Here is a 26,582-nt window from a genome sequence, read left to right on the forward strand (position 1 = left end):
CAGTTTCACTTTCCAAGCCACTGACCTCAGAATCAACATTTTCATTACCATCAGGGAAAAATACATCTTCAGTAGCATCAGGAAATACAATCAGAGAATCAGGTTCAGGTTCACATGCAGGCTGAACCCCAACAATGCCTTCCTCTTGGCACGTTTCTCTCTTTCACCCTCCATTCGTTCCTCTTCAAATTCCACAGCACTGCTGGTCACAGCTGACCTCCAGTTGGAGCACTCAATGGCCAGGGCTTCCCAGTTCTCGGTCCCTATGCCACAGTTTTTGAGGTTGGCTTTGAGCCCATCTTTCAATCTCTTTTCCTGTCCACCAATATCCTGTATTCCATTCTTGAGTTCAGAGCAAAGCAACTGCCTTGGGAGACGGTGATACTTGGGCATCTGGACAACATGGCTGGTCCAGCAGAGTTGATGGCAGAAGACCATCGCTTCAATGCTGGTGGTCTTTGCTTCTTCCAGCATGCTGATGTTTGTCCACCTGTCTTCCCAAAAGATATGCAGGATTTTCCGGAGGCAGTGCTGATGGAATCGTTTCAGGAGTTGCATGTGACGTCTGTAGACAGTCCACGTCTCGCAGGCATATAACAGGGTTGGGAGGACAATGGCTTGTTTAAGAAGGCTTTTGAATAGAAGTGCAATGACTGGTAATTTGACCATAGGAATGGAACAACGGAAATGGTATTGGATTGTGAATTTCACGATGAGACGACTCGGAATGATCTTGTAGTAAGGTTGATGATTTGATGATGTTTGATAATTATGTACTGTGGATTATTTTATTTTATGTTGTATTTTGCACCTTTTTTCTATGTTGTACACCGCAATGAGTCACCAGTAGGCTGAGAATTGCGGTATATAAGCGTAGTAAATAAATAAATAAATAAATTTATAAACAGCAGGAGTTCTGCCTTGGAATACTGTGTCCAATTCTGGGCACCACAATTCAAGAGAGACATTGACAAGCTGGAATGTGTCCAGAGGAGGGCGACTAAAATGATCAAGGGTCTGGAGAACAAGCCCTATGAGGAGCGGCTTGAAGGGCTGGGCATGTTTAGCCTGCAGAAGATAAGGCTGAGAGGAGTCACAATAGCCATGTATAAATAGGTGAGGGGAAGTCATAGGAAGGAGGGAGCAAGCTTGTTTTCTGCTGCCCTGGAGACTAGGATGCAATGGAGTTTCCATCTGAACATGAGGAAGACCCTCCTAGCTTTGAGAGCTGTTCAGCAGTGGAACTCTCTGCTCTGGAGTGTGGTGGAGGCTCCTTCTTTGGAGGCTTTTAAACAGAGGCTGGATGTGTGGTTGTAGGTTTTTTTCGGGCTATATGGCCATGTTCCAGAGGTATTCTCTCGTGATGTTTTGCCTGCATCTATGGCAAGCATCCTCAGAGGTAGTGAGGTTGGATGGCCATCTGTCGGGGGTGCTTTGAATGCAATTTTCCTGCTTCTTGGCAAAATGGGGTTGGACTGGATGGCCCATGAGGTCTTTTCCAACTGTAGAATTCTATGATTGTATCTCATTGATCCAGGGCAGTTTGGATGGTGTCAAACTGCATTCATTCTCCAATGTGGATGATGTGCCCGTAGTCCAAGGCTGAAAACACTTTGGGAAATGCAATAATCGGTGGCTTTTGCAGGACGTAAGAATATCTGGCACCAAAAAGGAAAGCGGTGGCTATGAGAAGCCTTTTGACAGCCTCTGAAATGCGCCTGGGTGTTGCTGCTCCAAGCCTCTGGGCAACTGTCTGCCCTTTATCTCCGCCGGCCATTCCTTGGGACTCTGCCAGGCCGTGGCACTTGCAACAGAACTCGCTTGGCTGCCGCCGGAAAAACAACCCACGGAGTGGAACGTGAGCCGCTCTTATTTTTAAACTTGGGTTTCATAGACAAGGAAGGAGGAGACAGACAGATGGGAGGCGGCACCGCCATCGCTGCACGACGGGCGGCATTTAAAGAGCAACTGCAAAGCTGTGCAAATTTGGGTGTATTGGGTATTTGTGCCAAATTTGGTCCAGTGAACGAAAATACATCCTGCATATCAGATATTTACATCATGATTCGTAACAGTAGCAAAACTACAGTTAGGAAGTAGCAACGGCTGTGGAACGCCCTTCCCATGGACATTAGATCAGCCCCTTCGTTAATGGTGTTTCGAAGAAAACTAAAAACCTGGCTGTTCGAACAGGCGTTCGGTTAAACAATTGCAATGTACACGATGAATATAGGAAACGGAATTATGGAAGACGAATTGGATCACGATTCTAGTTACGAGACGTTAATGTGTTGTTATTGATGTGTCATTTTGTATATTATGCTGTTAATGGTTTTTAAATTTTGTATGCTGTTGGATTGTCTTTTGCTCTTGTTGTAAACCGCGTTGAGTCGCCTACAAGGCTGAGAAATTGCGGTATACAAGCAAAATGAATAAACGCAAATAATGTTACGGTTGGGGGGTCACGACAACACGAGAAACTGTTTTAAGGGGTCACAACATTTGGAAGGTTGAGAAATATTGGCTTAGACAAAGGGATCCTTCCAGGTGGTTTTGCCAGTTTCTTCCTCTGAAGAAACCAGCTGTTAGGAATTGTGGGAGTTGCAGTCCAAAACACCTGGAGGGAGGGCTGAAGTTTGCCCATGCCTGGAATAGAAACCTTGGTTACCCTTTTCCAAAAATGACTCTTCTCCTTCTTTTGGAAAGGTCAGGTTTCAGTCATTCAGCTTTTCGGCGCTTTTGTCTCTCAGTTTCTCTCGTCCTTTATCTTTTTCCATTCAGCACAAAGTCGCAAACAAAGCAAAGAAAGGGAGGAAGCCAAACAGGTTTTTTTTTTTTTTAGTGTCCAGAGCCAAAGCAAGATCACCTTTCTGGCAAGACAGATTGATTGGGAGAGACAGCAGGAGGCAAGTGAGGACACAAAGCCCTTTCCGTTCCGCCCCCAAAACAGCAACATCCTCCTCTTGTCCCAATATGGGACCCAACACCGATTGCACCAACAAAACATACCTGGTTCCACTTGGGATACAACTCCCAGGCCCCAATGACACTGTGTAAGAAACTTTGGCGGCGGAGGGACGGGGGACGGGACTAAAACACATCACACGCTGAGTGAAGGAACAATCCTTTTTATTAAAGCTTAGTAAAAAAGCCAATAGAAATAAATGCTTGTAATGATAGATAAGATTCCAAAAAGCAACAAGGCATTCAAAGGAAGCAAGATGAAACAGTGTCCAAATGTAGCAATCAAAAGCAATATCCAAAAAGCATGAAAATATAATCCAAGGCAATGATTATCCAGACAAGAATCAAACTTTGGCAGGAAAAACAAAATGCAAAGATACAGAATGGGGAACAATGCCTGTCTCAAGAGCAGTACGTGTGAGAAAGATCTTGGAGTCCTCGTGGAGAGGAAGTTAGACATGAGCCTGGAATGTGATGTGGCGGCAAAAAAAGCCAATGGGATTTTGGCCTGCATCAATAGGAGCATAGTGTCTAGATCTAGGGAGGTCATGCTACCCCTCTATTCTGCTTTGGTTAGACCACACCTGGAATATTGTGTCCAATTCTGGGCACCACAATTCAAGAGAGATATTGACAAGCTGGAATGTGTCCAGAGGAGGGTGACTAAAATGATCAAGGATCTGGAGAACAAGCCCTATGAGGAGCGGCTCAAGGAGCTGGGCATGTTTAGCCTGAAGAAGAGAAGGCTGAGAGGGGATATGATAGCCATGTATAAATATGTGAGAAGAAGCCACAGGGAGGAGGAGGGAGCAAGCTTGTTTTCTGCTTCCTTGGAGACTAGGACGCAATGGAACAATGGCTTCAAACTACAAGAGAGGAGATTCCACCTGAACATGAGGAAGAACTTCCTGACTGTGAGAGCCGTTCAGCAGTGGAACTCTCTGCTCCGGAGTGTGGTGGAGGCTCCTTCTTTGGAAACTTTTAAACAGAGGCTGGATGGCCATCTGTCAGGGGTGATTTGAATGCAATATTCCTGCTTCTTGGCAGGATGTTGGACTGGATGGCCCAGGAGGTCTCTTCCAACTCTTTGATTCTATGATTCTAAGAAGCAAGAACAGACCAGACGCTGCTAGTAACCTGGAAAGGCTAGAAAAATCCATGAAGACGAAACCACTTGAACAGGAATTCCATGAGGCTTGGACTTAAGTTTCCAGATGATGCCTGATCTGACAAGATTCTCTAAAGGCAAACTTTAAATCCCAAAAACTGGTTTCGTTTCCCCCCAGGCTTTGACTTTAATTGACGAATTCTTTCGGACCTACGTAAACACTGGGCCTCTTCTCGATTCTGGCTACTCTCCAGCCACCGACTCTGCTTATCTGACTCTTCATTAACTTTCCCAGGTGCCAGACTGTTTTCCAAACTAGGATCAAGAGCACTCACAGACGGAGGGAGTAAACCTTTCTCCCAAGGCCTGACAGAAACATTCTCATGAGAATCTGCCCTTTGCACCGAAACCTCTCTGTCAGTGTCTGCATGAAACTCGTTGACCAAAGGGTCTCCATTTTGCACCTCAGAGTCAGTCCCAGCTTCCCCCACATCAGAAGCAACAAGGGACCGATTTCCCTGCTCATTACACACATCAGACTCAGAAACATCAGGAGACTGAAACACACTCATAGGTTCAGGTTCAATAGAATCATAGAACCAAAGAGTTGGAAGAGACCTCATGGGGCATCCAGTCCAACCCTCTGCAAAGAAGCAGGAATATTGCATTCAAATCACCCCTGACAGATGGCCATCCAGCCTCTGTTTAAAAGATTCCAAAGAAGGAGCCTCCACCACACTCCGGGGCAGAGAGTTCCACTGCTGAATGGCTCTCACAGTCAGGAAGTTCTTCTTCATGTTCAGATGGAATCTCCTTTCTTGTAGTTTGAAGCCATTGTTCCTTGTCCTAATCTCCATGGAAGCTGTAAACAAGTTGCTCCCTCCTCCCTGTGGCTTCCTCTCACATATTTATACATAGCTATCATCATATCTCCTCTCATCCTTCTCTTCCTCAGGCTAAATATGCCCAGCTCCTTAAGCCGCTCCTCATAGGGCTTGTTCTCCAGACCCTGGATCATTTTAGTCGCCCTCCTCTGGACACATTCCAGATGGTCAATATCTCTCTTGAATTGTGGTGCCCAGAATTGGACACAATATTCCAGGTGTGGTCGATTCTGTGGTAGATCAGAATTCTTTTGGATCTACGTAAACACTGGGCCTCTTCTCGATTCTGGCTACTCTCCAGCCACCGACTCTGCTTATCTGACTCTTCATTAACTTTCCCAGGTGTCAGACTGTTTTCCAAACTAGGATCAAGAGTGCTCACAGACGGAGGGAGTAAACCTTTCTCCCAAGGCCTGACAGAAACATTCTCATGAGAATCTGCCCTTCGCACCGAAGCCTCTCTGTCAGTGTCTGCATGAAACTCATTGACCAAAGTGTCTCCATCTTGCACCTCAGAGTCAGTCCCAGCATCCCCCACATCAGAAGCAACAGGGGACTGATTTCCCTCCTCATTACCCACATCAGACACAGAAACATCAGGAAACTGAAACACACTCACAGGTTCAGGTTCAATAGGTTCAATCACAGGGTGAGTCCCAACAGTCTTGCTTATCTCACATTTCCCTACAGCATCTCAGAGAAGAGAAGGTGTAAGAGCAGGAGGAGCAGGAGGTCATATTGCCGTGCTCCCATGTGTCGCCCCAAGCCCGGGCTTCCACGTCTGGGTCGAGCAGGCTTCCCTGCTGTTCCTGCTACTGCGATAACAGCACTTGGCTGCTTTCAAATTATAATCCAGCCCTCCAACAGTTTGAGGGACTGTGACCTGACCCTTTGTTTAAAAACTTTGAGGACCCCTTGTCTATACTATAGTCAGAAGCCAGTTCAGAGATTCAAGGTTTCAGGCTTCCAAAGGTTCAGGAGACAAGTCAGGGTAATGAAAATCCAGAAACCTGGGGGAAAACCAGCAGCATCTACCACCACAATAGATAACACAAATACTTTTCTCCCGAAGATCAGTCCCAAGGCTAGCTCCTTATATCCTTATATGCAACCCATCTCCTGCATCGCTCCAACCTTAATTGCTTTCACCCATGAACTCTTACTTACAGATTACTCAACCCTTTAGAACTAAGACTTACATTAACCCTTCCATCACCAACTGCTAGGCCTACCACCACCAACCACTATCAACTGCAAAACATGATACACCACTAAGGAGAAGGTTGACTCAAGCAAGTTTTTAATTCTTCACAGGAAGATCATAGAATCATAGAATCAAAGAGTTGGAAGAGACCTCCTGGGCCATCCAATCCAACCCCCTGCCAAGAAGCAGGAATACTGCATTCAAATCACCCCTGACAGATGGCCATCCAGCCTCTGCTTAAAAGCTTCCAAAGAAGGAGCCTCCACCACACTCCGGGGCAGTGAGTTCCACTGCTGAACGGCTCTCACAGTCAGGAAGTTCTTCCTCATGTTCAGATGGAATCTCCTCTCTTGTAGCTTGAAGCCATTGTTCTGCGTCCTAGTCTCCAAGGAAGCAGAAAACAAGCTTGCTCCCTCCTCCCTGTGGCTTCCTCTCACATATTTGTACATGGCTATCATATCTCCTCTCAACCTTCTCTTCTTCAGGCTAAACATGCCCAGTTCCCTAAGCCGCTCCTCATAGGGCTTGTTCTCCAGACCCTTGATCATTTTAGTCGCCCTCCTCTGGACACATTCCAGCTTGTCAGTATCTCTCTTGAATTGTGGTGCCCAGAATTGGACACAATATTCCAGATGTGGTCTAACCAAAGCAGAATAGAGGGGTAGCATTACTTCCCTAGATCTAGACACTAGGCTCCTCTTGATGCAGGCCAAAATCCCATTGGCTTTTTTTGCCGCCACATCACATTCCTGGCTCATGTTTAACTTGTTGTCCACGAGGACTCCAAGATCTTTTTCACACGTACTGCTCTCGAGCCAGGCATTGTCTCCCATTCTGTATCTTTGCATTTCGTTTTTCCTGCCAAAGTGGAGTATCTTGCATTTGTCACTGTTGAACTTCATTTTGTTAGTTTTGGCCCATCTCTCTAATCTGTCAAGATCGTTTTGAATTCTGTTCCTGTCCTCTGGACTATTGCCTATCCCTCCCAATTTGGTGTCGATCATACTTTACAAAAGGTTGAATCTCTAACAAGGTCACTTTCTCCCAAAGGTTATGGTTATTCCAGAATGCCAATTAATCTCCAAAAGGGTCACGCTTCCAAAAGCCTGTGGAGATTCCTGATTTTCCCAAAAGGTTATGAATGCTATTTTCCAAAAGTTTTTCAAACTAAGGAGACCCTAGTTGGGGTTGGGGAAGAAACCACAGTTTAAGAAGCAGTGGACTAGATGACCTTTGGTGTTGCTTTGACTACTTCTCAATGGGGCCTTCTCCTCCCCATGATCCCAGGAGGCTGGCAAAGCTAAAGACTAGTGGCAGATGAACTTGGTTCCTTGCCCCTCGTGACAATTTGGAGAGACCTGCCGGGTCAAATGCCTTTGGACAGTTCCCCTCAAAATCCCAAGCGCAGGGACACTAACTGTGTGTGTCTCTCCCTGCCCTCGAAAGGCCCTCTCCGGCCTCCTCCCTCCTCCCTCCTCCGTCACAAGGCTCTTTGTTGTTGTTCTTGTTGTCGTTACGAAACCCGGGCGTCTTCTGGCAAAGAGGGTTGTGCTCTTGGCACCGGATGGATAGAGGCCGAGGCTGGGAAACGGCGGCAGCGCTGCTTGGAAGGCCTGGCCCACAGCAGCAATGGGGACATGGAAAAGGCAAGGGATTTTGCCCCCCAATAACACTATATCACACGACTTTGTTCCTGGGTTATAAACATAATTTCGTAATTGGTCCTATCATCAAAACATGGGGAAAGTTTAGTAAACTGCAAAAACTTTGCGGGAGCGACATCCTGCATCACATTTTGTGATAGTTTTCCAATTAAGTCTCCTGGGTTTTCAATGTCGTTTCCTAATTGGTTCTATCATCAAAACATGGGGAAAGTTTATTAAACTGCAAAAAATTTGCAGGAGCGACATCCTGCCTCACATTTTGTGATAGTTTTCCAATTGAGTCTCAACCAGTTCAACATAACTTTGTGGCAACACAAAAACTATGAAGTTTCTGGAGTAGAGGAACTACTTTAAAAGTAAATACCATGATTAGATCTAGGGAAGTCATGCTCCCCATGCTCTATTCCGCTTTGGTTAGACCACACCTGGAAGATTGTGTCCTATTCTGGGCACCACAGTTCAAGAGAGATATTGACAAGCTGGAATGTGTCCAGAGGAGAGCGACTAAAATGATCAAGAGTCTGGAGAACAAGCCCTATGAGGAGCGGCTTAAGGAGCTTGGCATGTTTAGCCTGAAGAAGAGAAGGCTGAGAGGAGATATGATGAGAGCCATGTATAAATATGAGAAGGGAATATGTTGTAGGGAGGGTGACTAAATCATCAAGGGTCTGGAGAATAAGCCCTATGAGGAGCGGCTTAAGGAGCTGGGCATGTCTAGCCTGAAGAAGAGAAGGCTGAGAGGAGATATGATGAGAGCCATGTATAAATATGAGAAGGGAATATGTCGTAGGGAGGGTGACTAAATGATCAAGGGTGTGTAGAACAAGCCCTATGAGGAGCGGCTTAAGGAGCTTGGCATGTTTAGCCTGAAGAAGAGAAGGCTGAGAGGAGATATGATGAGGGCCATGTATCAATATGTGAGAGGAAGCCCCAGGGAGGAGGGAGCAAGCCTGTTTTCTGCTTCCTTGGAGATTAGGACGCGAAACAATGGCTTCAAACTACAAGAGAGGAGATTCCGTCTGAACCTGAGGAAGAACTTCCTGACTGTGAGAGCCGTTCAGCAGTGGAACTCTCTGCCCCAGAGTGTGGTGGAGGCTCCTTCTTTGGAGGCTTTTAATCAGAGGCTGGATGGCCATCTGTCAGGGGTGATTTGAATGCAATATTCCTGCTTCTTGGCAGAATGGGGTTGGACTGGATGGCCCAGGAGGTCTCTTCCAACTCCTTGATTCTAGGATTCTATGACTGCTCGGAAGCTTCAAATAGTCCAGTGAGAGGCAGCCAGGTTAGTAACTGGGGCGGCATACAGGGAGCATACAACTCCCATGTTACGCCAGCTCCGCTGGCTGCCAGTTTGCTACCGGGCACAATTCAAAATGCTGGCTTTGGCCTACCAAGCCCTAAACGGCCCCGGCCCAAATTACATGTCCGAACGCATCTCCCCCTATGAACCATTGCGGATATTAAGATCCTCCAGGGAGGCCCTGCTTTCTGTCCCGCAATTGGTAGGGACGAGAGACAGGGCCTTCTCGGTGATGGCTCCCCAGCTATGGAACTCCCTTTCTGGTGAGATCAGGTTGGCTCCCTCCCTCCTGTCCTTTAGAAGGATGGTCAAAACTTGGCTGTGGGACCAAGCTTTCAGGACAGGGCAATAAAGCGGCAATAGGAAAGATGACCAGGCCAATTAGATTTGACGCGGATGACTAGGACGGTTTTAAAATGGTGTATTATAATATTTTGATAAATGTTTTAAATGTTTATGTATGTATATAAGAATGTGTGTCCCGTCATTGAATGTTTGCTGTATATTTGCTATGCTCCGTCCTGAGCATAGCAAATATACCGGAGTGTGGTGGAGGCTCCTTCTTTGGAAGCTTTTAAGCAGAGGCTGGATGGCCATCTGTCAGGGGTGATTTGAATGCAATATCCCTGCTTCTTGGCAGAATGGGGTTGGACTGGATGGCCCATGAGGTCTCTTCCAACTCTTTGATTCTATGACTGTGAGAGCCGTTCAGCAGTGGAACTCTCTGCCCCGGAGTGTGGTGGAGGCTCCTTCTTTGGAAGCTTTTAAGCAGAGGCTGGGTGGCCATCTGTCAGGGGTGATTTGAATGCAATATCCCTGCTTCTTGGCAGAATGGGGTTGGACTGGATGGCCCATGAGGTCTCTTCCAACTCTATGATTCTATGACTGTGAGAGCCGTTCAGCAGTGGAACTCTCTGCCCCAGAGTGTGGTGGAGGCTCCTTCTTTGGAAGCTTTTAAGCAGAGGCTGGGTGGCCATCTGTCAGGGGTGATTTGAATGCAATATCCCTGCTTCTTGGCAGAATGGGGTTGGACTGGATGGCCCATGAGGTCTCTTCCAACTCTATGATTCTATGACTGTGAGAGCCGTTCAGCAGTGGAACTCTCTGCCCCAGAGTGTGGTGGAGGCTCCTTCTTTGGAAGCTTTTAAGCAGAGGCTGGATGGCCATCTGTCAGGGGTAATTTGAACGCAATATTCCTGCTTCTTGGCAGAATGGGGTTGGACTGGATGGCCCATGAGGTCTCTTCCAACTCTATGATTCTATGACTGTGAGAGCCGTTCAGCAGTGGAACTCTCTGCCCCGGAGTGTGGTGGAGGCTCCTTCTTTGGAAGCTTTTAAGCAGAGGCTGGGTGGCCATCTGTCAGGGGTGATTTGAATGCAACATTCCTGCTTCTTGGCAGAATGGGGTTGGACTGGATAATGGCCCATGGGGTCTCTTCCAACTCTTTGATTCTAGGATTCTATGATTCTACTTGCAGAACGGCACTTGGAGCCGCTCTCCTTTTGCTCCGGAAACTTTGGATCCCGCTCCGTGTTGCTCCTCTGCTTCCTGGGCCAATATCCACATGCGCCGCTCATTAAAACTTCCAGTGTTGACGGCCGTGTTTAATAAGCGTCCCTTCTTAAGGGAGATCAGGGGGGCGGGTGGACTCTTGCTATGCTCCCGCCTCTGCCTCCCTTTGGCTAATCTCTCTTAATCCCATCCTAATCCCTTCACTCCAAACAACTGAAACGCTACAAAGTTAAAGGGATGAAAAGATTTGCGCAGCTCGGCTTGCCCTGCGCTTCAGGGGACTTGCTCGCTTTCTTTGCACGATTGGATTTACACGATTGGGTTTGCTCGCTTTCTTTGCACGATTGGATTGATTGTTGTTGTTACTATTCCACGGCTATAGTTCTTTCAACAATATTTTTGCATTCTTTACGATAACATCCTTTAGTTCCGGCGTACGTTTGACTCATTCCTGCGCTCTTTGTGAAAGGGAGCATCTGCACTGTAGGAACCAAGGCAGTTTGGACACGTGTTGTCGAAGGCTTTCATGGCCGGAATCGCTGGGTTGTTGTAGGTTTTTTCAGGCTATATGGCCATGTTCTAGAGGCATTCTCTCCTGACGTTTCACCTGCATCTATGGCAAGCATCCTCAGAGGTAGTGAGGTCTGTTGGAACTAGGAAAATGGGTTTATATATCTGTGGAATGACCAGGGTGAGACAAAGGACTCTTGTCTGTTGGAGCTAGGTGTGAATGTTTCAACTGACCACCTTGATTAGCATTTGATGGCCTGGCAGTTTTTTGGTGTGGCTTGTTGGTGCCTGGGGCAATCTTTTGTTGAGAGGTGATTAGATGTGCCTGATTGTTTCCTCTCTGTTGTTTTGCTTGTTGTCTGTTGGAGCTAGGTGTGAATGTTTCAACTGACCACCTTGATTAGCATATAATGGCCTGACAGTGCGTAGAGCAAACTTTTGTTGAGAGGTGATTAGATGTACTTGTTTATTTATTATTATTATTATTTACAGCATTTGTTGACCGTTGTTCTCAGCCCTAAGGCGACTCACGGCGGTGTACAACATATAAAAACAGTTTACAATAAGGGAATATCACAACAAAATATCAACATGACTATCAATAATACAATTACACTAAATCATCCGCGCCGTCTCATTGTAGAATCATAAACCAATCTCGTTATCCATATTCCGTTCCAATGATCATTGCCAATTGTTGTAGCACTTAGTGTTTGTTTCCTCTCTGTTGTTTTGCTGTTGTAATTTTAGAGTTTTTTAATACTGGTAGCCAGATTTTGTTCATTTTCATGGTTTCCTCCTTCTCCTTTCCTCCTTTCTGCTCCAGGTAGTTGAAACATTCACACCTAGCTCCAACAGACAAGAGTTCTTTGTCACACCCTGGTCATTCCACAGATATATAAACCCAATTTTCCTAGTTCCAACACACCTCACTACCTCTGAGGATGCTTGCCATAGATGCAGGCGAAGTGTCAGGAGAAAATTAGCATTCAATGGCTTGGAAGTGCCTGGGGGGAATCTTTTGTTGAGAGGTGATTACATGTGCCTGGACACAGCATATTATTTGAGAACACAGAAGTGCTGGACCACTCCCACAACCACCATGTCAGACTACACAGAGAAGCCATTGACATCCACAAGAAGCAGGTGGAAAACTTCAACAGAAAGGAGGAAACCATGAAAATGAACATAATCTGGCTACCAGTATTAAAAAACTCAAAAATTACAACAGCAAAACAACAGAGGGGAAACAAACAGGCACATAAAATCACCTCTCAAAGAAAGACTCCCCCCAGGCACTTCCAAGCCATTGAATGCTAATCAAGGTGATCAGCTGAAACATTCACACCTATCTCCAGCAGACAAAGGTCCTTTGTCCCACCCTGGTCATTCCACAGATATATAAGCCCATTTTTCCTACTTCCAACAGACCTCACAACCTCTGAGGATGCTTGCCATAGGTGCAGGCGAAACGTCAGGAGAAAAATTGCCTCCAGAACATGGTCATATAGCCCGAAAAAACCCACAAGCACCTAGTGATTCCAGCCATGAAAGCCTTCGACAATCATTATTATTGTTTGATACATAAAAAATTAGTACACAGCAAACAAGGTCACTCTGCTGGTTTTTGTATTTGATCACACATCGGACTGTGTGATGTATCAGTGAATGATGTGTGGAGATCTGAATAGGGTGGCTTTTTGCAGCTGGCAGATGGTAATTTTGTCAGCACTGATTGTTTTTAAGTACAGGCCAAGGTCTTTAGGTACTGCAGCAAGTGACTGGGACCATCTTTACTGGCTTATGTTGTTGCTGTTGTTGTTATTTATACCCTGCTTGATTTCTCCTGCATGAGAATCAAAGTGGCTTAACATGAAAAGCATCAGGTTTCTTGGCCTCCTTTATATCTAGGGAAGTATTCTGTTTGTTTTTGCATTAACAACAGTTTAATGGGTTGTTGTAGGTTTTTCCGGGCTATATGGCCATGTTCTGGAGGCAATTTTTCTCCTGACGTTTCGCCTGCATCTATGGCAAGCATCCTCAGAGGTAGTGAGGTCTGTTGGAAGTAGGAAAAATGGGTTTATATATCTGTGGAATGACCAGGGTGGGACAAAGGACTCTTGTCTGCTGGGGCTAGGTGTGAATGTTTCAGCTGATCACCTTGATTAGCATTCAATGGCTTGGAAGTGCCTGGGGGGAATCTTTTGTTGAGAGGTGATTACATGTGTCTGGACACAGCATATTATTTGAGAACACAGAAGTGCTGGACCACTCCCACAACCACCATGTCAGACGTCACAGAGAAGCCATAGAAATCCACAAGAAGCATGTGGACAATTTCAACAGAAAGGACGAAACCATGAAAATGAACAAAATCTGGCTACCAGTATTAAAAAACTCAAAAATTACAACAGCAAAACAACAGAGGGGAAACAAACAGGCACATAAAATCACTCTCAACAAAAGATTCCTCCCAGGCACTTCCAAGCCATTGAATGCTAATCAAGGTGATCAGCTGAAACATTCACACCTATCTCCAGCAGACAAAGGTCCTTTGTCCCACCCTGGTCATTCCACAGATATATAAACCCATTTTTCCTACTTCCAACAGACCTCACTACCTCTGAGGATGCTTGCCATAGATGCAGGCAAAACGTCAGGAGAAAATGCCTCTAAACCATGGCCATACTGCCCGAAAAAACCTACAACAACTCAGTGATTCCGGCCATGAAAGTCTTCGATAATACAATAGTTTAATGCTTCCTTCCTTTTTTCTTTGTTGCAGAAAACACCATGCTGGGAGTGACCGGGTCCAGGCAGAGAATTGGAGATCATTTAACGAAGACGAACACATGGAAATGAACAAGTCCGAACTCCGAGTTGCCAGGGAGGAAAGAGACGCTCCCAATGCTTCAGCAACCCTTTGCCAGAACTGGATTATTGTGCCTCGATTCTGCAAAGTGCGCTTCTCCCGATAAGACGGGACCATGTACACCTTTTTGCCGGAGAACTTCACTCCGGTGAAGCAGAAGCCGGTGAAAGACCTGAAGCCCATGATCGTGGCCATCGTGCTGGGCCTGGGCCTCTTCATCGCGGCCGTGGTGGCCTGGTGCTACTACGTGGCGTCCCTCCGGAAGGCCGAGCGGCTCAAGACGGAGCAGATGGACCTCCACCAGGACGGCTTCACCATCAAGAACCAGAACGGGGAGCTGGTCTTCCAGCTGGACTTCCAGTCGGGGCTCCTGGACTTGGAGTCCTGCTCCAGGGAAGGGGCGAACCTGACTTGCACCCGGACGGACAAAGGGAGGGTCAATTTCTTCATCAAGATCGTGACCCCCAAGGACACGGTGATGTGTTACCGCGTGCGGTGGGAGGAGTTTGTGGCGGACACTGTGGTGGAGCACAAGATGTTCTGGGGAGATGCCCACTGGTATGGTGGCTGCGAGATGAGCGTCCAGCACTGGCCCATCCAACTCCCAGGGTCCCAAGAACCCACACCTTTTGTGACCAGCGATGTCTATTCGTTCCGGAACAGCTTTGGAGGCATCTTGGAGCGGTATTGGCTCTCCTCCAAAGCGGCGGCCATCAAGATCAACGACTCGGTGCCCTTCCACTTGGGGTTCAACGCCACCGAGAGGTCTCTCACCTTCCAAGCCAGGTATAAGGACTCTCCTTACAAGCCTCCGTTGGGACAGCCGCCTTTCCCAGAGCTCAGCTACCGGGTTTGCATCGGTTCCGACATCACCTCCATCCACAAATACATGGTGCGGAGATACTTCTACAAGCCGTCCAAGATCCCTTCAAGGAACGCCTTCCGGTACCCGATCTGGTCGACGTGGGCCTTGTATAAGAACGACATCGACCAAGACAAGCTGCTCCGTTTTTCGGAAAAGATTAAGAAATACAAGTTCAACTGCAGCCACATTGAAATCGACGATACGTACACGCAGGCCTACGGGGACTTCGACTTTGACCCCGTCAAGTTTCCCAACGCGACGGAGACGTTCGAGAAGCTCAAAGAAGACGGGTTTGAGATCACCCTCTGGACGCACCCTTTCATCAACTACAACTCCTCCAACTTCGGAGTGGGGATCGAGCGGCAACTGTTCATCAAGGAGCCGACGGGGAGGCTGCCGGCGATGGTGGAGTGGTGGAACGGCATCGGCGCCATCTTGGATTTCACCAACCCTTCCGCCAGGGACTGGTTTCAGAACCACCTGAGGCAGCTCCGCAACAACTACGGCATCTCCTCCTTCAAGTTCGACGCCGGGGAGATCAGCTACCTGCCCAAACAGTTCAGCACCTTCCGACCGTTGTCCGACCCCAACATCTGGTCTCGGCGCTACACGGAAATGGCCATCCCTTTTTACGAACTGGCCGAAGTCCGGGTGGGGTACCAGTCCCAAAACATCTCCTGCTTCTTCCGGATCATTGACAGGGATTCGGTGTGGGGCTACGAGCTCGGCCTGAAGTCCTTGATCCCAACCGTCCTGACGATAAGCATGCTTGGATACCCTTTCATCTCAGCCGACATGATCGGCGGGAACTTCTTCCCCAACAAGACGGACGGCGCAGTGGAGATCCCGGACCGGGAGTTGTACATCCGTTGGCTGGAGCTCTCGGCCTTCATGCCCTCCATGCAGTTCTCCATCCCTCCCTGGCTGTATGACCGAGAGGTCGTGGACATCGCCCTCAAGTTCACCAAACTCCATGAGTCTTTGGTGGCACCACTCTTGCTGGAGTTGGCCGGGGAGGTCACGGACACCGGAGACCCCATCATCCGCCCCGTCTGGTGGATCTCTCCCAACGACGAGTCCACCCACAAAATAGACTCCCAGTTCCTCATTGGGGACACACTGATGGTGGCCCCCGTTTTGGAGATGGGCAAGCAAGAGCGGGACATCTACATACCGGCCGGCAAATGGCGCAGCTACAAAGGAGAGCTCTTCGACAAGACGCCCACGTTGGTCACCGACTACCCTGTTGACTTGGACGAAGTGGCCTATTTCGTCTGGGTGTCCTAACGGATGGACGTCTGCAGTCCACTGACTCGTCACAGCTGCCAAGCTTTGTGGAAGCAACCTTGCCTTAGCCTATGAGCCTGAGAGCTAGCGATCCAAATCCACTCGCAGGATGGAAGTGGAAAGCCAGGACTTGCTAAATCAAGGATGGGCACCGTAGTGTTTCCTCATTCAGATGTTCAGCACACCACTCCCCTAAGTCTGGGCCAACGTGGCAAATGGTCAGGGATTATGGGAGTGGGAGTGCCGTACATTGGAAATTCTCTAGGCTGCCTCTCCATAGGTCACATAATTGTGTTTAGACCTGCTAGCTTTCCTTGTGATCTAGACACGCTGATAGAGGCTCACGGTGTCATGAAATCCGCACATTTATTCAAATGAATCCACCTGGGAACCAAGACATACCGAGCCTGATGTGCCCAGACCCAAATGTATTTCTTCCACGATTTTGGAAGCGTTAATTTGAGGCATTTGTAACACCAACCTTGTATTCCAGCATTGTAACTACCATAGATGTCTCTTGGGGGATGCTGGGGTTTGTAGTTTGGGGAGAAACAAAGGTACTAGAAGCCTCCAGTGGACAATTTCAAGTCCAAACTAAAGTGGTGGCTTCTATGAGGATGGATGTACTCCAGGTTGGAAGGAACTGTCCAAGGTCCTGAAACCCAGATCACATAGTTCAGCACCTTAGACAGCTCATAGAAAGCAATACAGAAACCTTGTATAAATCCTTGTGATCTAGACACACTGATAGAGGCTCGCGGCGTCATGAAATCCGTACATTAATTCAAATGAACCCACCTGGAAACCAAGAGATACCGAGCCTGATGTGCCCAGACCCAAATGTATTTCTTCCATGATTTTGGAAGCGTGAATTTGAGGCATAGCTGTCTCTTGGGGGATGCTGGGATTTGTAGTTTGGGGGAAACAAAAGTACTAGAAGCCTCCAGTGGACAATTTCAAGTCCAAACTGACACTAAAGTGGTGGCTTCTATGAGGATGGATCTATTCCAGGTTGGAAGGAACTGTCCAAGGTCCTGAAACCCAGATCACAAAGTGGTTCAGCACCTTAGACAGCTCAGAAAGCAATACAGAAACCTTGTATGAATCCTTGTGATCTAGACACGCTGATAGAGGTTCACGGTGTCATGAAATGCGTACATTAATTCAAATGAACCCACCTGGAAACCAAGAGATACCGAGCCTGATGTGCCCAGACCCAAATGTATTTCTTCCATGATTTTGGAAGCGTGAATTTGAGGCATAGCTGTCTCTTGGGGGATGCTGGGATTTGTAGTTTGGGGAGAAAAAAAAGTACTAGAAGCCTCCAGTGGACAATTTCAAGTCCAAGCTAAAGTGGTGGCTTCTATTAGGATGGATCTACTCCAGGTTGGAAGGAATTGTCCAAGGTCCTGAACCCCAGATCACAAAGTGGTTCAGCACCTTAGACAGCTCATAGAAAGCAATACAGAAACCTTGTATGAATCCTTGTGATCTAGACACGCTGATAGAGGCTCACGGTGTCATGAACTCCGCACATTAATTCAAATGAAGCCACCTGGAAACCAAGAGATACCGAGCCTGATGTGCCCAGACCCAAATGTATTTCTTCCATGATTTTGGAAGTGTGAATTTGAGGCATAGCTGTCTCTTGGGGGATGCTGGGATTTGTAGTTTGGGGAGAAAAAAAAGTACTAGAAGCCTCCAGTGGACAATTTCAAGTCCAAACGAAAGTGGTGGCTTCTATGAGGATGGATCTACTCCAGGTTGGAAGGAACTGTCCAAGGTCCTGAAACCCAGATCACAAAGGGGTTCAGCACCTTAGACAGCTCATGGCAATAGATCCATTGTATAGATCCATTGCCATTCCCTCTGTTCGGACTGAGTCGTCAGCTGTGAGTGGAAAAGTTTGGGATCGACCTTTGTACAAGCTTCTAATTTCCTCCAGCTATAAGCCAAGAGAAGTCTTGACAAATGCCAGCGGAAATGCTTGCCCTCGTAGGAAGAGGCAGGTTTGGGTTTTCCAGGGTTTGCCTTAAGTTTTACAATGCAGCGAGGTATTATTTGAAAACAACATTTTATTTTCTAAAAGAGAGTAATTCCAAACATATAATAATAGAGATATATGCCTATATATTTATAAATGTATCTATCTGTCTCCTTGTCTGATATGGGGCGAGGCTGGTGGACGAACAACAGAACATGCCGCACCCCTTTTATTGGGTTCCTGGGCTGGGCCACCGGGTACTCAGATGCGGCTTAGCCAAAAATACTTCTGGGAACGGATGCCGTTGCACACGGATCATGCGCTTTAAATGGGACTGAGGCAGGGTCAAGGCAGTCGTTCCTTTCCTATCGGTTTCCCCGGCTGCCGTGTTTTCTTGGCTCCTTCTCAGAGATGCCTTGGGAACTTTGCTGCCGTCGGAGTTTCCCTTTTCAGCTCATCGACTGCAAAGAGCACAGACGTCTTCTAAAAAGAGCACAGGTTGTCATCGAGACTCATATTGCTGAGGGCAAAGGGTTAAAAGTGGGATATTTGTGTGCAAGCAACATCAGACGTGATCAGAATGGCAAAAGTTGCTCATGAGGAAGAACGCATACAAGCAAAGAGAGGTCGCAGCAGTGTGCTTTTGCCCAGTGCCATTGGGAAGGACAAGAGACTTCCTTCTCCTCTATTTTCCCCTTAGTTTTCGGCTCACTTGAGTTGCAAAAATAGTTTGTACTTAGTGTTGTCGAAGATTTTCATGGCCGGAATCACTGGGTTGCTGTGCATTTTTTGGGGCTGGCTGGCCATGTTCCAGAAGCGTTCTCTCCTGATGTTTCACCCACATCCATGCCAGGCATCCTCAGAGATTGAAGGGTCTGTTGGAAACCAAGTCAGTGAGGTTTATGTATCTTATATATCTGTGGAAAGTCCAGGATGGGAGAAAGAACTCGTCTGTGGAATAAGAAATTCAATGTGTAGATTTGATAAATGTGAATTTAATATATGTGTGGGAATGAATGGAAAAATGTATGGATGGAGCTAATAATTTTGGAAACATCAGTAAAAGACCAAGGCCTGCAATGGACTACCTGCTTGCTGGACTGTAATTAAAAGTTGCTAATAGGAACTGAAAAGTAAACTGGGATAAGAACTGAACAGTGCTAAGATCAATGTTTACAATGTTAAAAAGGAAGTCCTACTTTTCTGTCTCCTTCACAATATTCCCCCACTTTCCATATAACCACATAACTTTTTAATAAAAATTAATTTCAAAAAAAAAAAAGAAGGAAGTCAACACAAGGTTAACAATGCCGCGATAAAGATGAATGCAGACACTCACAAATGCAGAAGCCTTTTTTGCCTTTGGCCAAGGAACAAACTCAGTCGTTGTCTTTTGCAGAGTTTATAAAAGAACATATATATACATACAGAGTCCAAATGTTGTCTTTGAGACACAAGCCTTGTAGAACTCCAAACTCCTTCCAGCAAACTCCTCCAAACGCATCTCTCCAACAATCCAGCTCCAGCAACCACCTCCAACAACCCACACCACAGAGTAGTACTTTGGTCCCTTTATTCCCCTTGCAACTGCCTAACCCTGGCTGTAACCATACCGTGTTGACCAGGTGGTTTGGCTCATTCCCTGCTGCATTGATCCTTGCATCACTTACATCACTTACTAGTTACTTCTGAAATGAACTCTAACAAACACCAATCGAGAAGAATCAACATCTGGCCAGGAAACTGAGATGGAGTCAGGATGGAAGACGTCTATCATTAATGTACAACTTTGGGACGACATCAGCAGAATATTCCTATAAAAGACTCGATCTAATAATGCTCAAAGTGTGGCAGACCTGAGGAGTCTGGTTCACCCGCCATGTTCTGCTCCATGAGAAGGAGAAAGATGGTGTATTTGGAGGGTGGCAGATTTGCAAGGGAGCAGCCTGGTCACTTTGGGGCTTCTTTCTCAAGGGAAGAGGAAGAAGAAGTGCGCTTTTGGAGTCTTAGATTTTGTGCAGGAAGTCAGGTTCTACTGTATGGAAAACAGATCTGGTCCTTGGAATTATTCTTAGAGAAAATGTTTGGCATTTTGAAGTTTTGGCATTATGGAAGTTTTGGGACTATGTATTGGCAGGCTGCAAGGAAGCAGAGCCTGGCCTAACAGGTGCTTCTCCAAGGAGGGAGAAAATGATATGGTAATAATTGGATGCATGACGACGAATGCATGTACATGTGTGTGAATGGTGATTGAAAATGTAACTCTCCTTTGTTTGTTAGCCAATGTAATTGTAAATCCAATGTAGTTGCATAGAATCGGTATGTCTGTATGTCCAAAGTCATTCTTTGTGAAAAAGTTCTGATATCCTTTCTCACAGTGGAAATTGCAATGAAAAGAACCTATGCTTTAAAGTTATTGAAAAGTTATTCATGACCTTTGCTTGAGGCACGTGTGAAGGTTGCAATTTGCTATCTTGATTAGCATTTTTTTTGGTTGTGTCAGGAGCAACTTGAGAAACTGCAAGTCGCTTCTGGTGTGAGAGAATTGGCCATCTGCAAGGATGTTGCCCAGGGGACGCCCGGATGATTTGATGTTTTTATCATCCTTGTGGGAGGCTTCTCTCATGTCCCCGCATGAGGAGCTGGAGCTGATAGAGGGAGCTCATCCGCCTCTCCCCGTATTCGAACCTGCGACCTGTCAGTCCTCAGTCCTGTCGGTACAGGGGTTTAACCCACTGCGCCACCGGGAGCTCCATGGTTAGCATTTAATGGCCTTGTAGTTTCAAGGCCTGGCTTGTTGCTGCCTGAAATGCTAATCAAGGTGGCAAGTTGCAGCATTCGCATGTGCCTCAAGCAGACAAGAGTTCTTTCGCTCACCTTGGATGTCATTCCACAGATATATGAACCTCACTTGTTTAGTTTCCAACAGACCCCTCAATCTCTGAGGATACCTGCCATAGAGGTGGGCGAAACATCAGGAGAGAATGCTTCTGGAACATGGCCAGGCGGTCCAAAAAATGCACAGCAACCCAGTTTGTACTTAGCCAACTTGTGAACTGTTTTTGCACTTTTTGCATCCGTTTAAGTTTGCCGGGAACTAAAGAGAGAAGTGAGGAGAGAGGAAGCTGGGACATTTTAAATGCAACTGAAAAACAAAAGGATTTGTGGGCGTTGTCCCTGCCAAATCAGGAGGGTTTGATGCGATGGGGACGAGAGGGGAGTTTTGCTGTTAATTTACTAACAGGACATGGAATAAAGCGGTTCTCCATATACTTACGTGTGTGCTGTGCAATACACCAGGCAAGCGTGTGTGGTTTCTTTCTTCCAGGTTTCATATTTATGCACCAAGGGGTTTCTTCACATTTTGGCCACAGAGTAGGCTCTTCTGTTTGAGCATCAGAACAGCCTTGCATCCTTTTTTGATGATTTACTTTCTACCAGCTTTTCTCAACCTGGGGGTCGGGTTGCAAGGGGGTGTCGGGGAGGGGGTCACTAAAGACCATCGGAAACCACAGTATTTTCTGTTGGTCATGGAGCTTCTGTGTGCCAAGATTGGTTCAAAGCCATCGTTGGTGGAGTTCAGGATGCTCTTTGATTGTAGGTGAACTATAACTCCCAGCAACTACAACTCCCAAATGTCAAGTCTATTTTCCCCAAACTCCACCAGTGTTCACATTTTAGCATATTGAGTCGCTCTACCAAGTTTGGTCCAGATCCATCATTGTTTTGAGTCCACAATGGTCTCCGGATGTAGGTGAACTACAACTCCAAAACTCAAGGTCAGTGCCCATCAAACCCTTACAGTGTTTTTTGTGGCTCATGGGAGTCCTGTGTGCCAAGATTGGTTCAATGCCATCATTGGTGGAGTTCAGAATGCTCTTTGACTGTAGGTGGACTATAAATCCCAGCAACTACAACTCCCAAAAGTCGTCTATTTTCCCCAAACTCCACCAGTGTTCACATTTTAGCATATTGAGTCTCTGTACCAAGTTTGGTCCAGATCCATCATTGTTTTGAGTCCACAGTGCCCTCTGGATGTAGGTGAACTACAACTCCAAAACTCACGGTCAATGCCCACCAAACCCTTTTGGTATTTTCTGTTCGTCATGGGAGTTCTGTGTGCCAAGTTTGGTTCAAAGCCATTGTTGGTGGAGTTCAGAATGCTCTTTGACTGTAGGTGAACTATACATCCCAGCAACTACAACTCCCAAATGACAAAATCAACACCACCCCCAACTCCACCAGTATTCAAATTAGGGCATATTAGGTATTTGTGCAAATTTGACAACAGTGAATGAAAATACATCCTGCAGATCGGATACTTACTTAGGCGATCCCTCGTAGAACGAGGATGATGGTCCTTCAAGTTCGGTGTCCTGCCAGTGGGTCCGTAGGTGGCTGTGGAGCCCTATTCTTGCTCTGCACCTTCTTCCGCAGTGAGGGCATTGGTTTCCAGGTGGAAGGCGGTCCCGGTCGGGGTTGGCTTGACTCGCCTTCCACTTGGCACGTTTATCTCTTTCGCCCTCCATTTGTGCCTCTTCAAATTCTGCAGCACTGCTGATCACAGCTGACCTCCAGCTGGAGCGCTCAAGGGCCAGGGCTTCCCAGTTCTCAGTGTCTATGCCAGAGTTTTTAAGATTGGCTTTGAGCCCATCTCTTTTCCTGCCCACCAACATTCTGTTTTCCATTCTTGAGTTTGGAGTAGAGCAACTGCTTTGGGAGACGGTGGTCAGGCATCCAGACAACGTGGCCGGTCCAGCGGAGTTGATGGCGGAGGACCATCACTTCAATGCTGATGGTCTTTGCTTCTTCCAGCACGCTGACGTTTGTCCACCTGCCTTCCCAAGAGATTTGCAGGATTTTCCGGAGGCAGCGCTGATGGAATCGTTCCAGGAGTTGCATGTGACGCCTGTAAACAGTCCACGTTTTGCAGGCATAGAGCAGGGTTGGGAAGACAATAGCTTTATAGACAAGCACCTTGGTCTCCCTATGGATGTCCCGGTCCTCAAACACCCACTGCTTCATTCGGGAAAATGCTGCACTCGCAGAGCTCAGGCGGTGTTGAATTTCGGTGTCAATGTTGACTTTTGTGGAGAGGTGGCTGCCAAGGGACCAAAATGTTTCTAATGTTACACCATGAAGCTGTGTTTCTGGCATATCAGATATTTACATGACGATTCATAACAGTACCAAAATTACAGTTGTGAAGTAGCAACAAAAATAATGTTATGGTTGGGGGTCACCACAACATGAGGAACTACATTAAGGGGTCCCGGCATTAGGAGGGTTGAGAACCACTGCTTTACACCCTGCCTTCCTCCTTGTAGGGACTCGAAAGTGGCCATCCACCAGTCTGGTCACAATTTGAAACAAAGCAAAAACTGCAACATGTGTTTTGCAAAATAATATTAAAAATGTAAATGTTCACTTTCCTTTCTTGGGAGGGAAGCGATACATTTTTCTGTGCTTTGTTTCAGGAAGTCAATTAGAAAATTGGGAAGTTGTGGTTTTGCAGGAAGAGGTCCTCTTGGGTCGTTTGCTGAAACTCAAATGGAGAGCAGAAATTGATATTGGTTTTCCTTCCCAAATTTGAGAGGCATGCCTGGTATTCCAAGTCCTTGATAAGACCCTGGATAGCCCTGAAAGGCCCCAAAAGATGCCTCTTTGGAGCACCCCAATAGTCACTTTTCTCCAGGAAGAAGAGGACGTGCCATTGGACAGAAGTACCTTTTGAGTTGGGCCGTTCCACCAATTCCTAATCTGCCTCGCAGGAGCACTGTCAAAGGCCGTACAGAAACAAAGATACACTACATCTACAGCATACCCTTCGTCTACCAAGCGTGTAACTCTATAAATAAGAAAGAGAAATCAAGTTTGAATGCAGAGGAAGGAGGTACAGTTTCCATCATCCAAGTCATTGAGAAGGATGTGGAATGACATAGAGGAGGCAGGTGATGAATCCAACCTGTTTCTCAATGTTGGACATCCAGGTAAGGTCTTCATCTTCTGGGTATCCAAAGAGGGGATCCACCCAGCTTCTCATTGCTTTCAGAATGCAACCGCCCACCCCAAATTCATTATGGAATGTCAGAGTGAAATTCGGGGTGCTATGCGCAGCGGATGAGGTTACTAGATGACATAGACACAAATCAGGGCACTGCAGTCTTCCAGTTTCAAAAATAACATAAAGTTTACTAAGTACATCTCAATACACGTCTACTTCTAAGTGGGCACAATCAGGAACTACAAAGCACAGCTTCAGTACAGTTTCAGAACATCTGCTTATCAGGCTCTCTGGCTGTAAGCCGGATACTCCCTATTTCTTCCCGGCCAGAGAAACTCGTTATCTAACTTCTGTCAAGGTCTCTTCTCTCTGTACCTCTCGGTCTCTTACAACAACAATTCCAACACACAATTGAACATAAGAGAATCCATCTTGAATACATATGAACACCATTCTTAATCATATAGAAACACATTGAAAAAACATACATGCATACCTTCAATAATCCTGACATGGAAGCCATTGCTTGGGTCTGGACTGGACAGGCATCCCTTGTGACCTTTTCCCAACCTCTATGAGTCTACGAATGCTTTTAGTACCAGATGCAACGTGGACTTCTCCTTCTAGACCAAGCAACACTTGCTGAAATTCCCTCTTCTGGGAGGATATCAATTCAGGACATGTCTCTACATCAGAGTTCCTCAAACCGTGTTCCTCCAGGTGTTTTGGACTTCAGCTCCCACAATTCCCAACAGAAAGTAAGCTGGGTGGGATTTCTGGGAGCTGAAGTCCAAAACACCTGGTTGCGAGGGGGTGTCAGAGGGGTCACCACAGACCATCAGGAAACACAGTATTTTGTAGGTGAACTATAAATCCCAGCAACTACAACTCCCAAACGTCAAGGCTTATTTTCCCCAAAATCCACCAGTGTTCACATTTGGGCATATTGAGTATTTGTACCAAGGTTTGGTCCAGATTCATCATTGTTGGGAGTGCATAGTGCTCTCTGGATAGAGGTGAACTACAACTCCCAAACTCAATGTCAATGCCCACCAAACCAAACATGGGAGTTTTGTGTGCCAAGTTTGGTTCAATTCCATTGTTGGTGGACAATGGAATTATAAGGTGAACTATAAATCCCAGCAACTACAACTCCCAAATGTCAAGGTCTGTTTTGCGCAAACTCCACCAGTGCTCACATTTGAGCATATGGAGTATTGTGCCAAGTTTGATCCAGATCCATAATTGTTTGAGTCTACAGTGCTCTCTGGATGTAGGTGAACTACAACTCCAAAAGTTAAGGTCAATGCCCACCAAACCCTTCCAGTATTTATTGTTGGTCATGGGAGTTCTGTGTGCCAAGTTTGGTTCGTTTCCTTCATTGGCGGAGTTCAGAATGCTCTTTGACTGTAGGTTAACTATACATCCCAGCAACTACAACTCCCAAATGACAAAATCAATCTGCCTCAACCCCACCAGAAATCAAATTTGGGTGTATTGGGTATTTGTGCCAAATTTGGTCCATTGAATGAAGATACATCCTGCATATCAGATATTTTCATGACGATTCATAACAGTAGGAAAATTACAGTTATGAAGTAGCAAAAAAAAAAATTATGGTTGGGGGTCAGCACAACATGAGGAACTGTATTAAGGGGTTGCGGCTTCCGAAAGGTTGAACATGTATAAATATGTGAGAGGAAGCCACAGGGAGGAGGAGGGAGCAAGCTTGTTTTCTGCTTCCTTGGAGACTAGGACGCGGAACAATGGCTTCAAACTACAAGAGAGGAGATTCCATCTGAACATTAGGAAGAACTTCCTGACTGTGAGAGCCGTTCAGCAGTGGAACTCTCTGCCCCGGAGTGTGGTGGAGGCTCCTTCTTTGGAAGCTTTTAAGCAGAGGCTGGATGGCCATCTGTCAGGGGTGATTTGAATGCAATATTCCTGCTTCTTGGCAGGGGGTTGGACTGGATGGCCCATGAGGTCTCTTCCAACTCTTTGATTCTATGATTCTATGATTCTATGACTTACAAAACTAAAGTTCTGGTGGTGAAAATTTCAGAACTCTAACAAAACTCTCAAAATTTCATAATAAATGGCAGTTCCTAATTGGTTCTGTCATTAAAATCACCAATAATGAAATAATAATTAAATTTTGAAAGTTTTGTTAAGAGTTCTGAAATTTTCACCACCAGAACTTTAGTTTTGTAAGTACTTTAGAACCATTTAGAACCATGGATTGCCCAAGGCTAGTTATCATCACACAATGGGTGCCCACATCTTGTAATGCCATTGTTATGGTGACTATGATTGATTTCAAAATTTTCTCACACTAAGGTCATTTATGGAAATGCAAGTCCCTGGCAGAAGGTCAGCTGTACTTATTACAAGCAGTAGAATTAAATTGTGGATACACTAGAAAT

General features: G+C 46.3%; 1 protein-coding gene across 2 annotated transcripts in view; it reads left to right on the plus strand.

The window, feature by feature from the left end:
* The window catches only part of MYORG (myogenesis regulating glycosidase), a 43,926-nt gene extending 22,499 nt beyond the window's left edge, over window positions 1-21,427 (plus strand). The window contains exons 1-2 of one of the 2 annotated variants that reach the window (XM_067464698.1): window positions 8,158-8,180; window positions 13,933-21,427. In XM_067464698.1, the coding sequence (XP_067320799.1) occupies window positions 14,135-16,171 (2,037 nt within the window). In that variant the 5' untranslated portion in view covers window positions 8,158-8,180; window positions 13,933-14,134 and the 3' untranslated portion in view covers window positions 16,172-21,427. Of the gene's footprint in view, window positions 1-8,157; window positions 8,181-13,932 lie in introns of those variants that run through there. The other variant, XM_060761130.2, reaches the window with a different exon arrangement.
* The last annotated feature ends 5,155 nt before the right edge of the window (window positions 21,428-26,582 follow it).

The sequence above is a fragment of the Anolis sagrei genome, chromosome 2 (assembly GCF_037176765.1).
Source record: "Anolis sagrei isolate rAnoSag1 chromosome 2, rAnoSag1.mat, whole genome shotgun sequence".
Taxonomy (NCBI): domain Eukaryota; kingdom Metazoa; phylum Chordata; class Lepidosauria; order Squamata; family Dactyloidae; genus Anolis; species Anolis sagrei.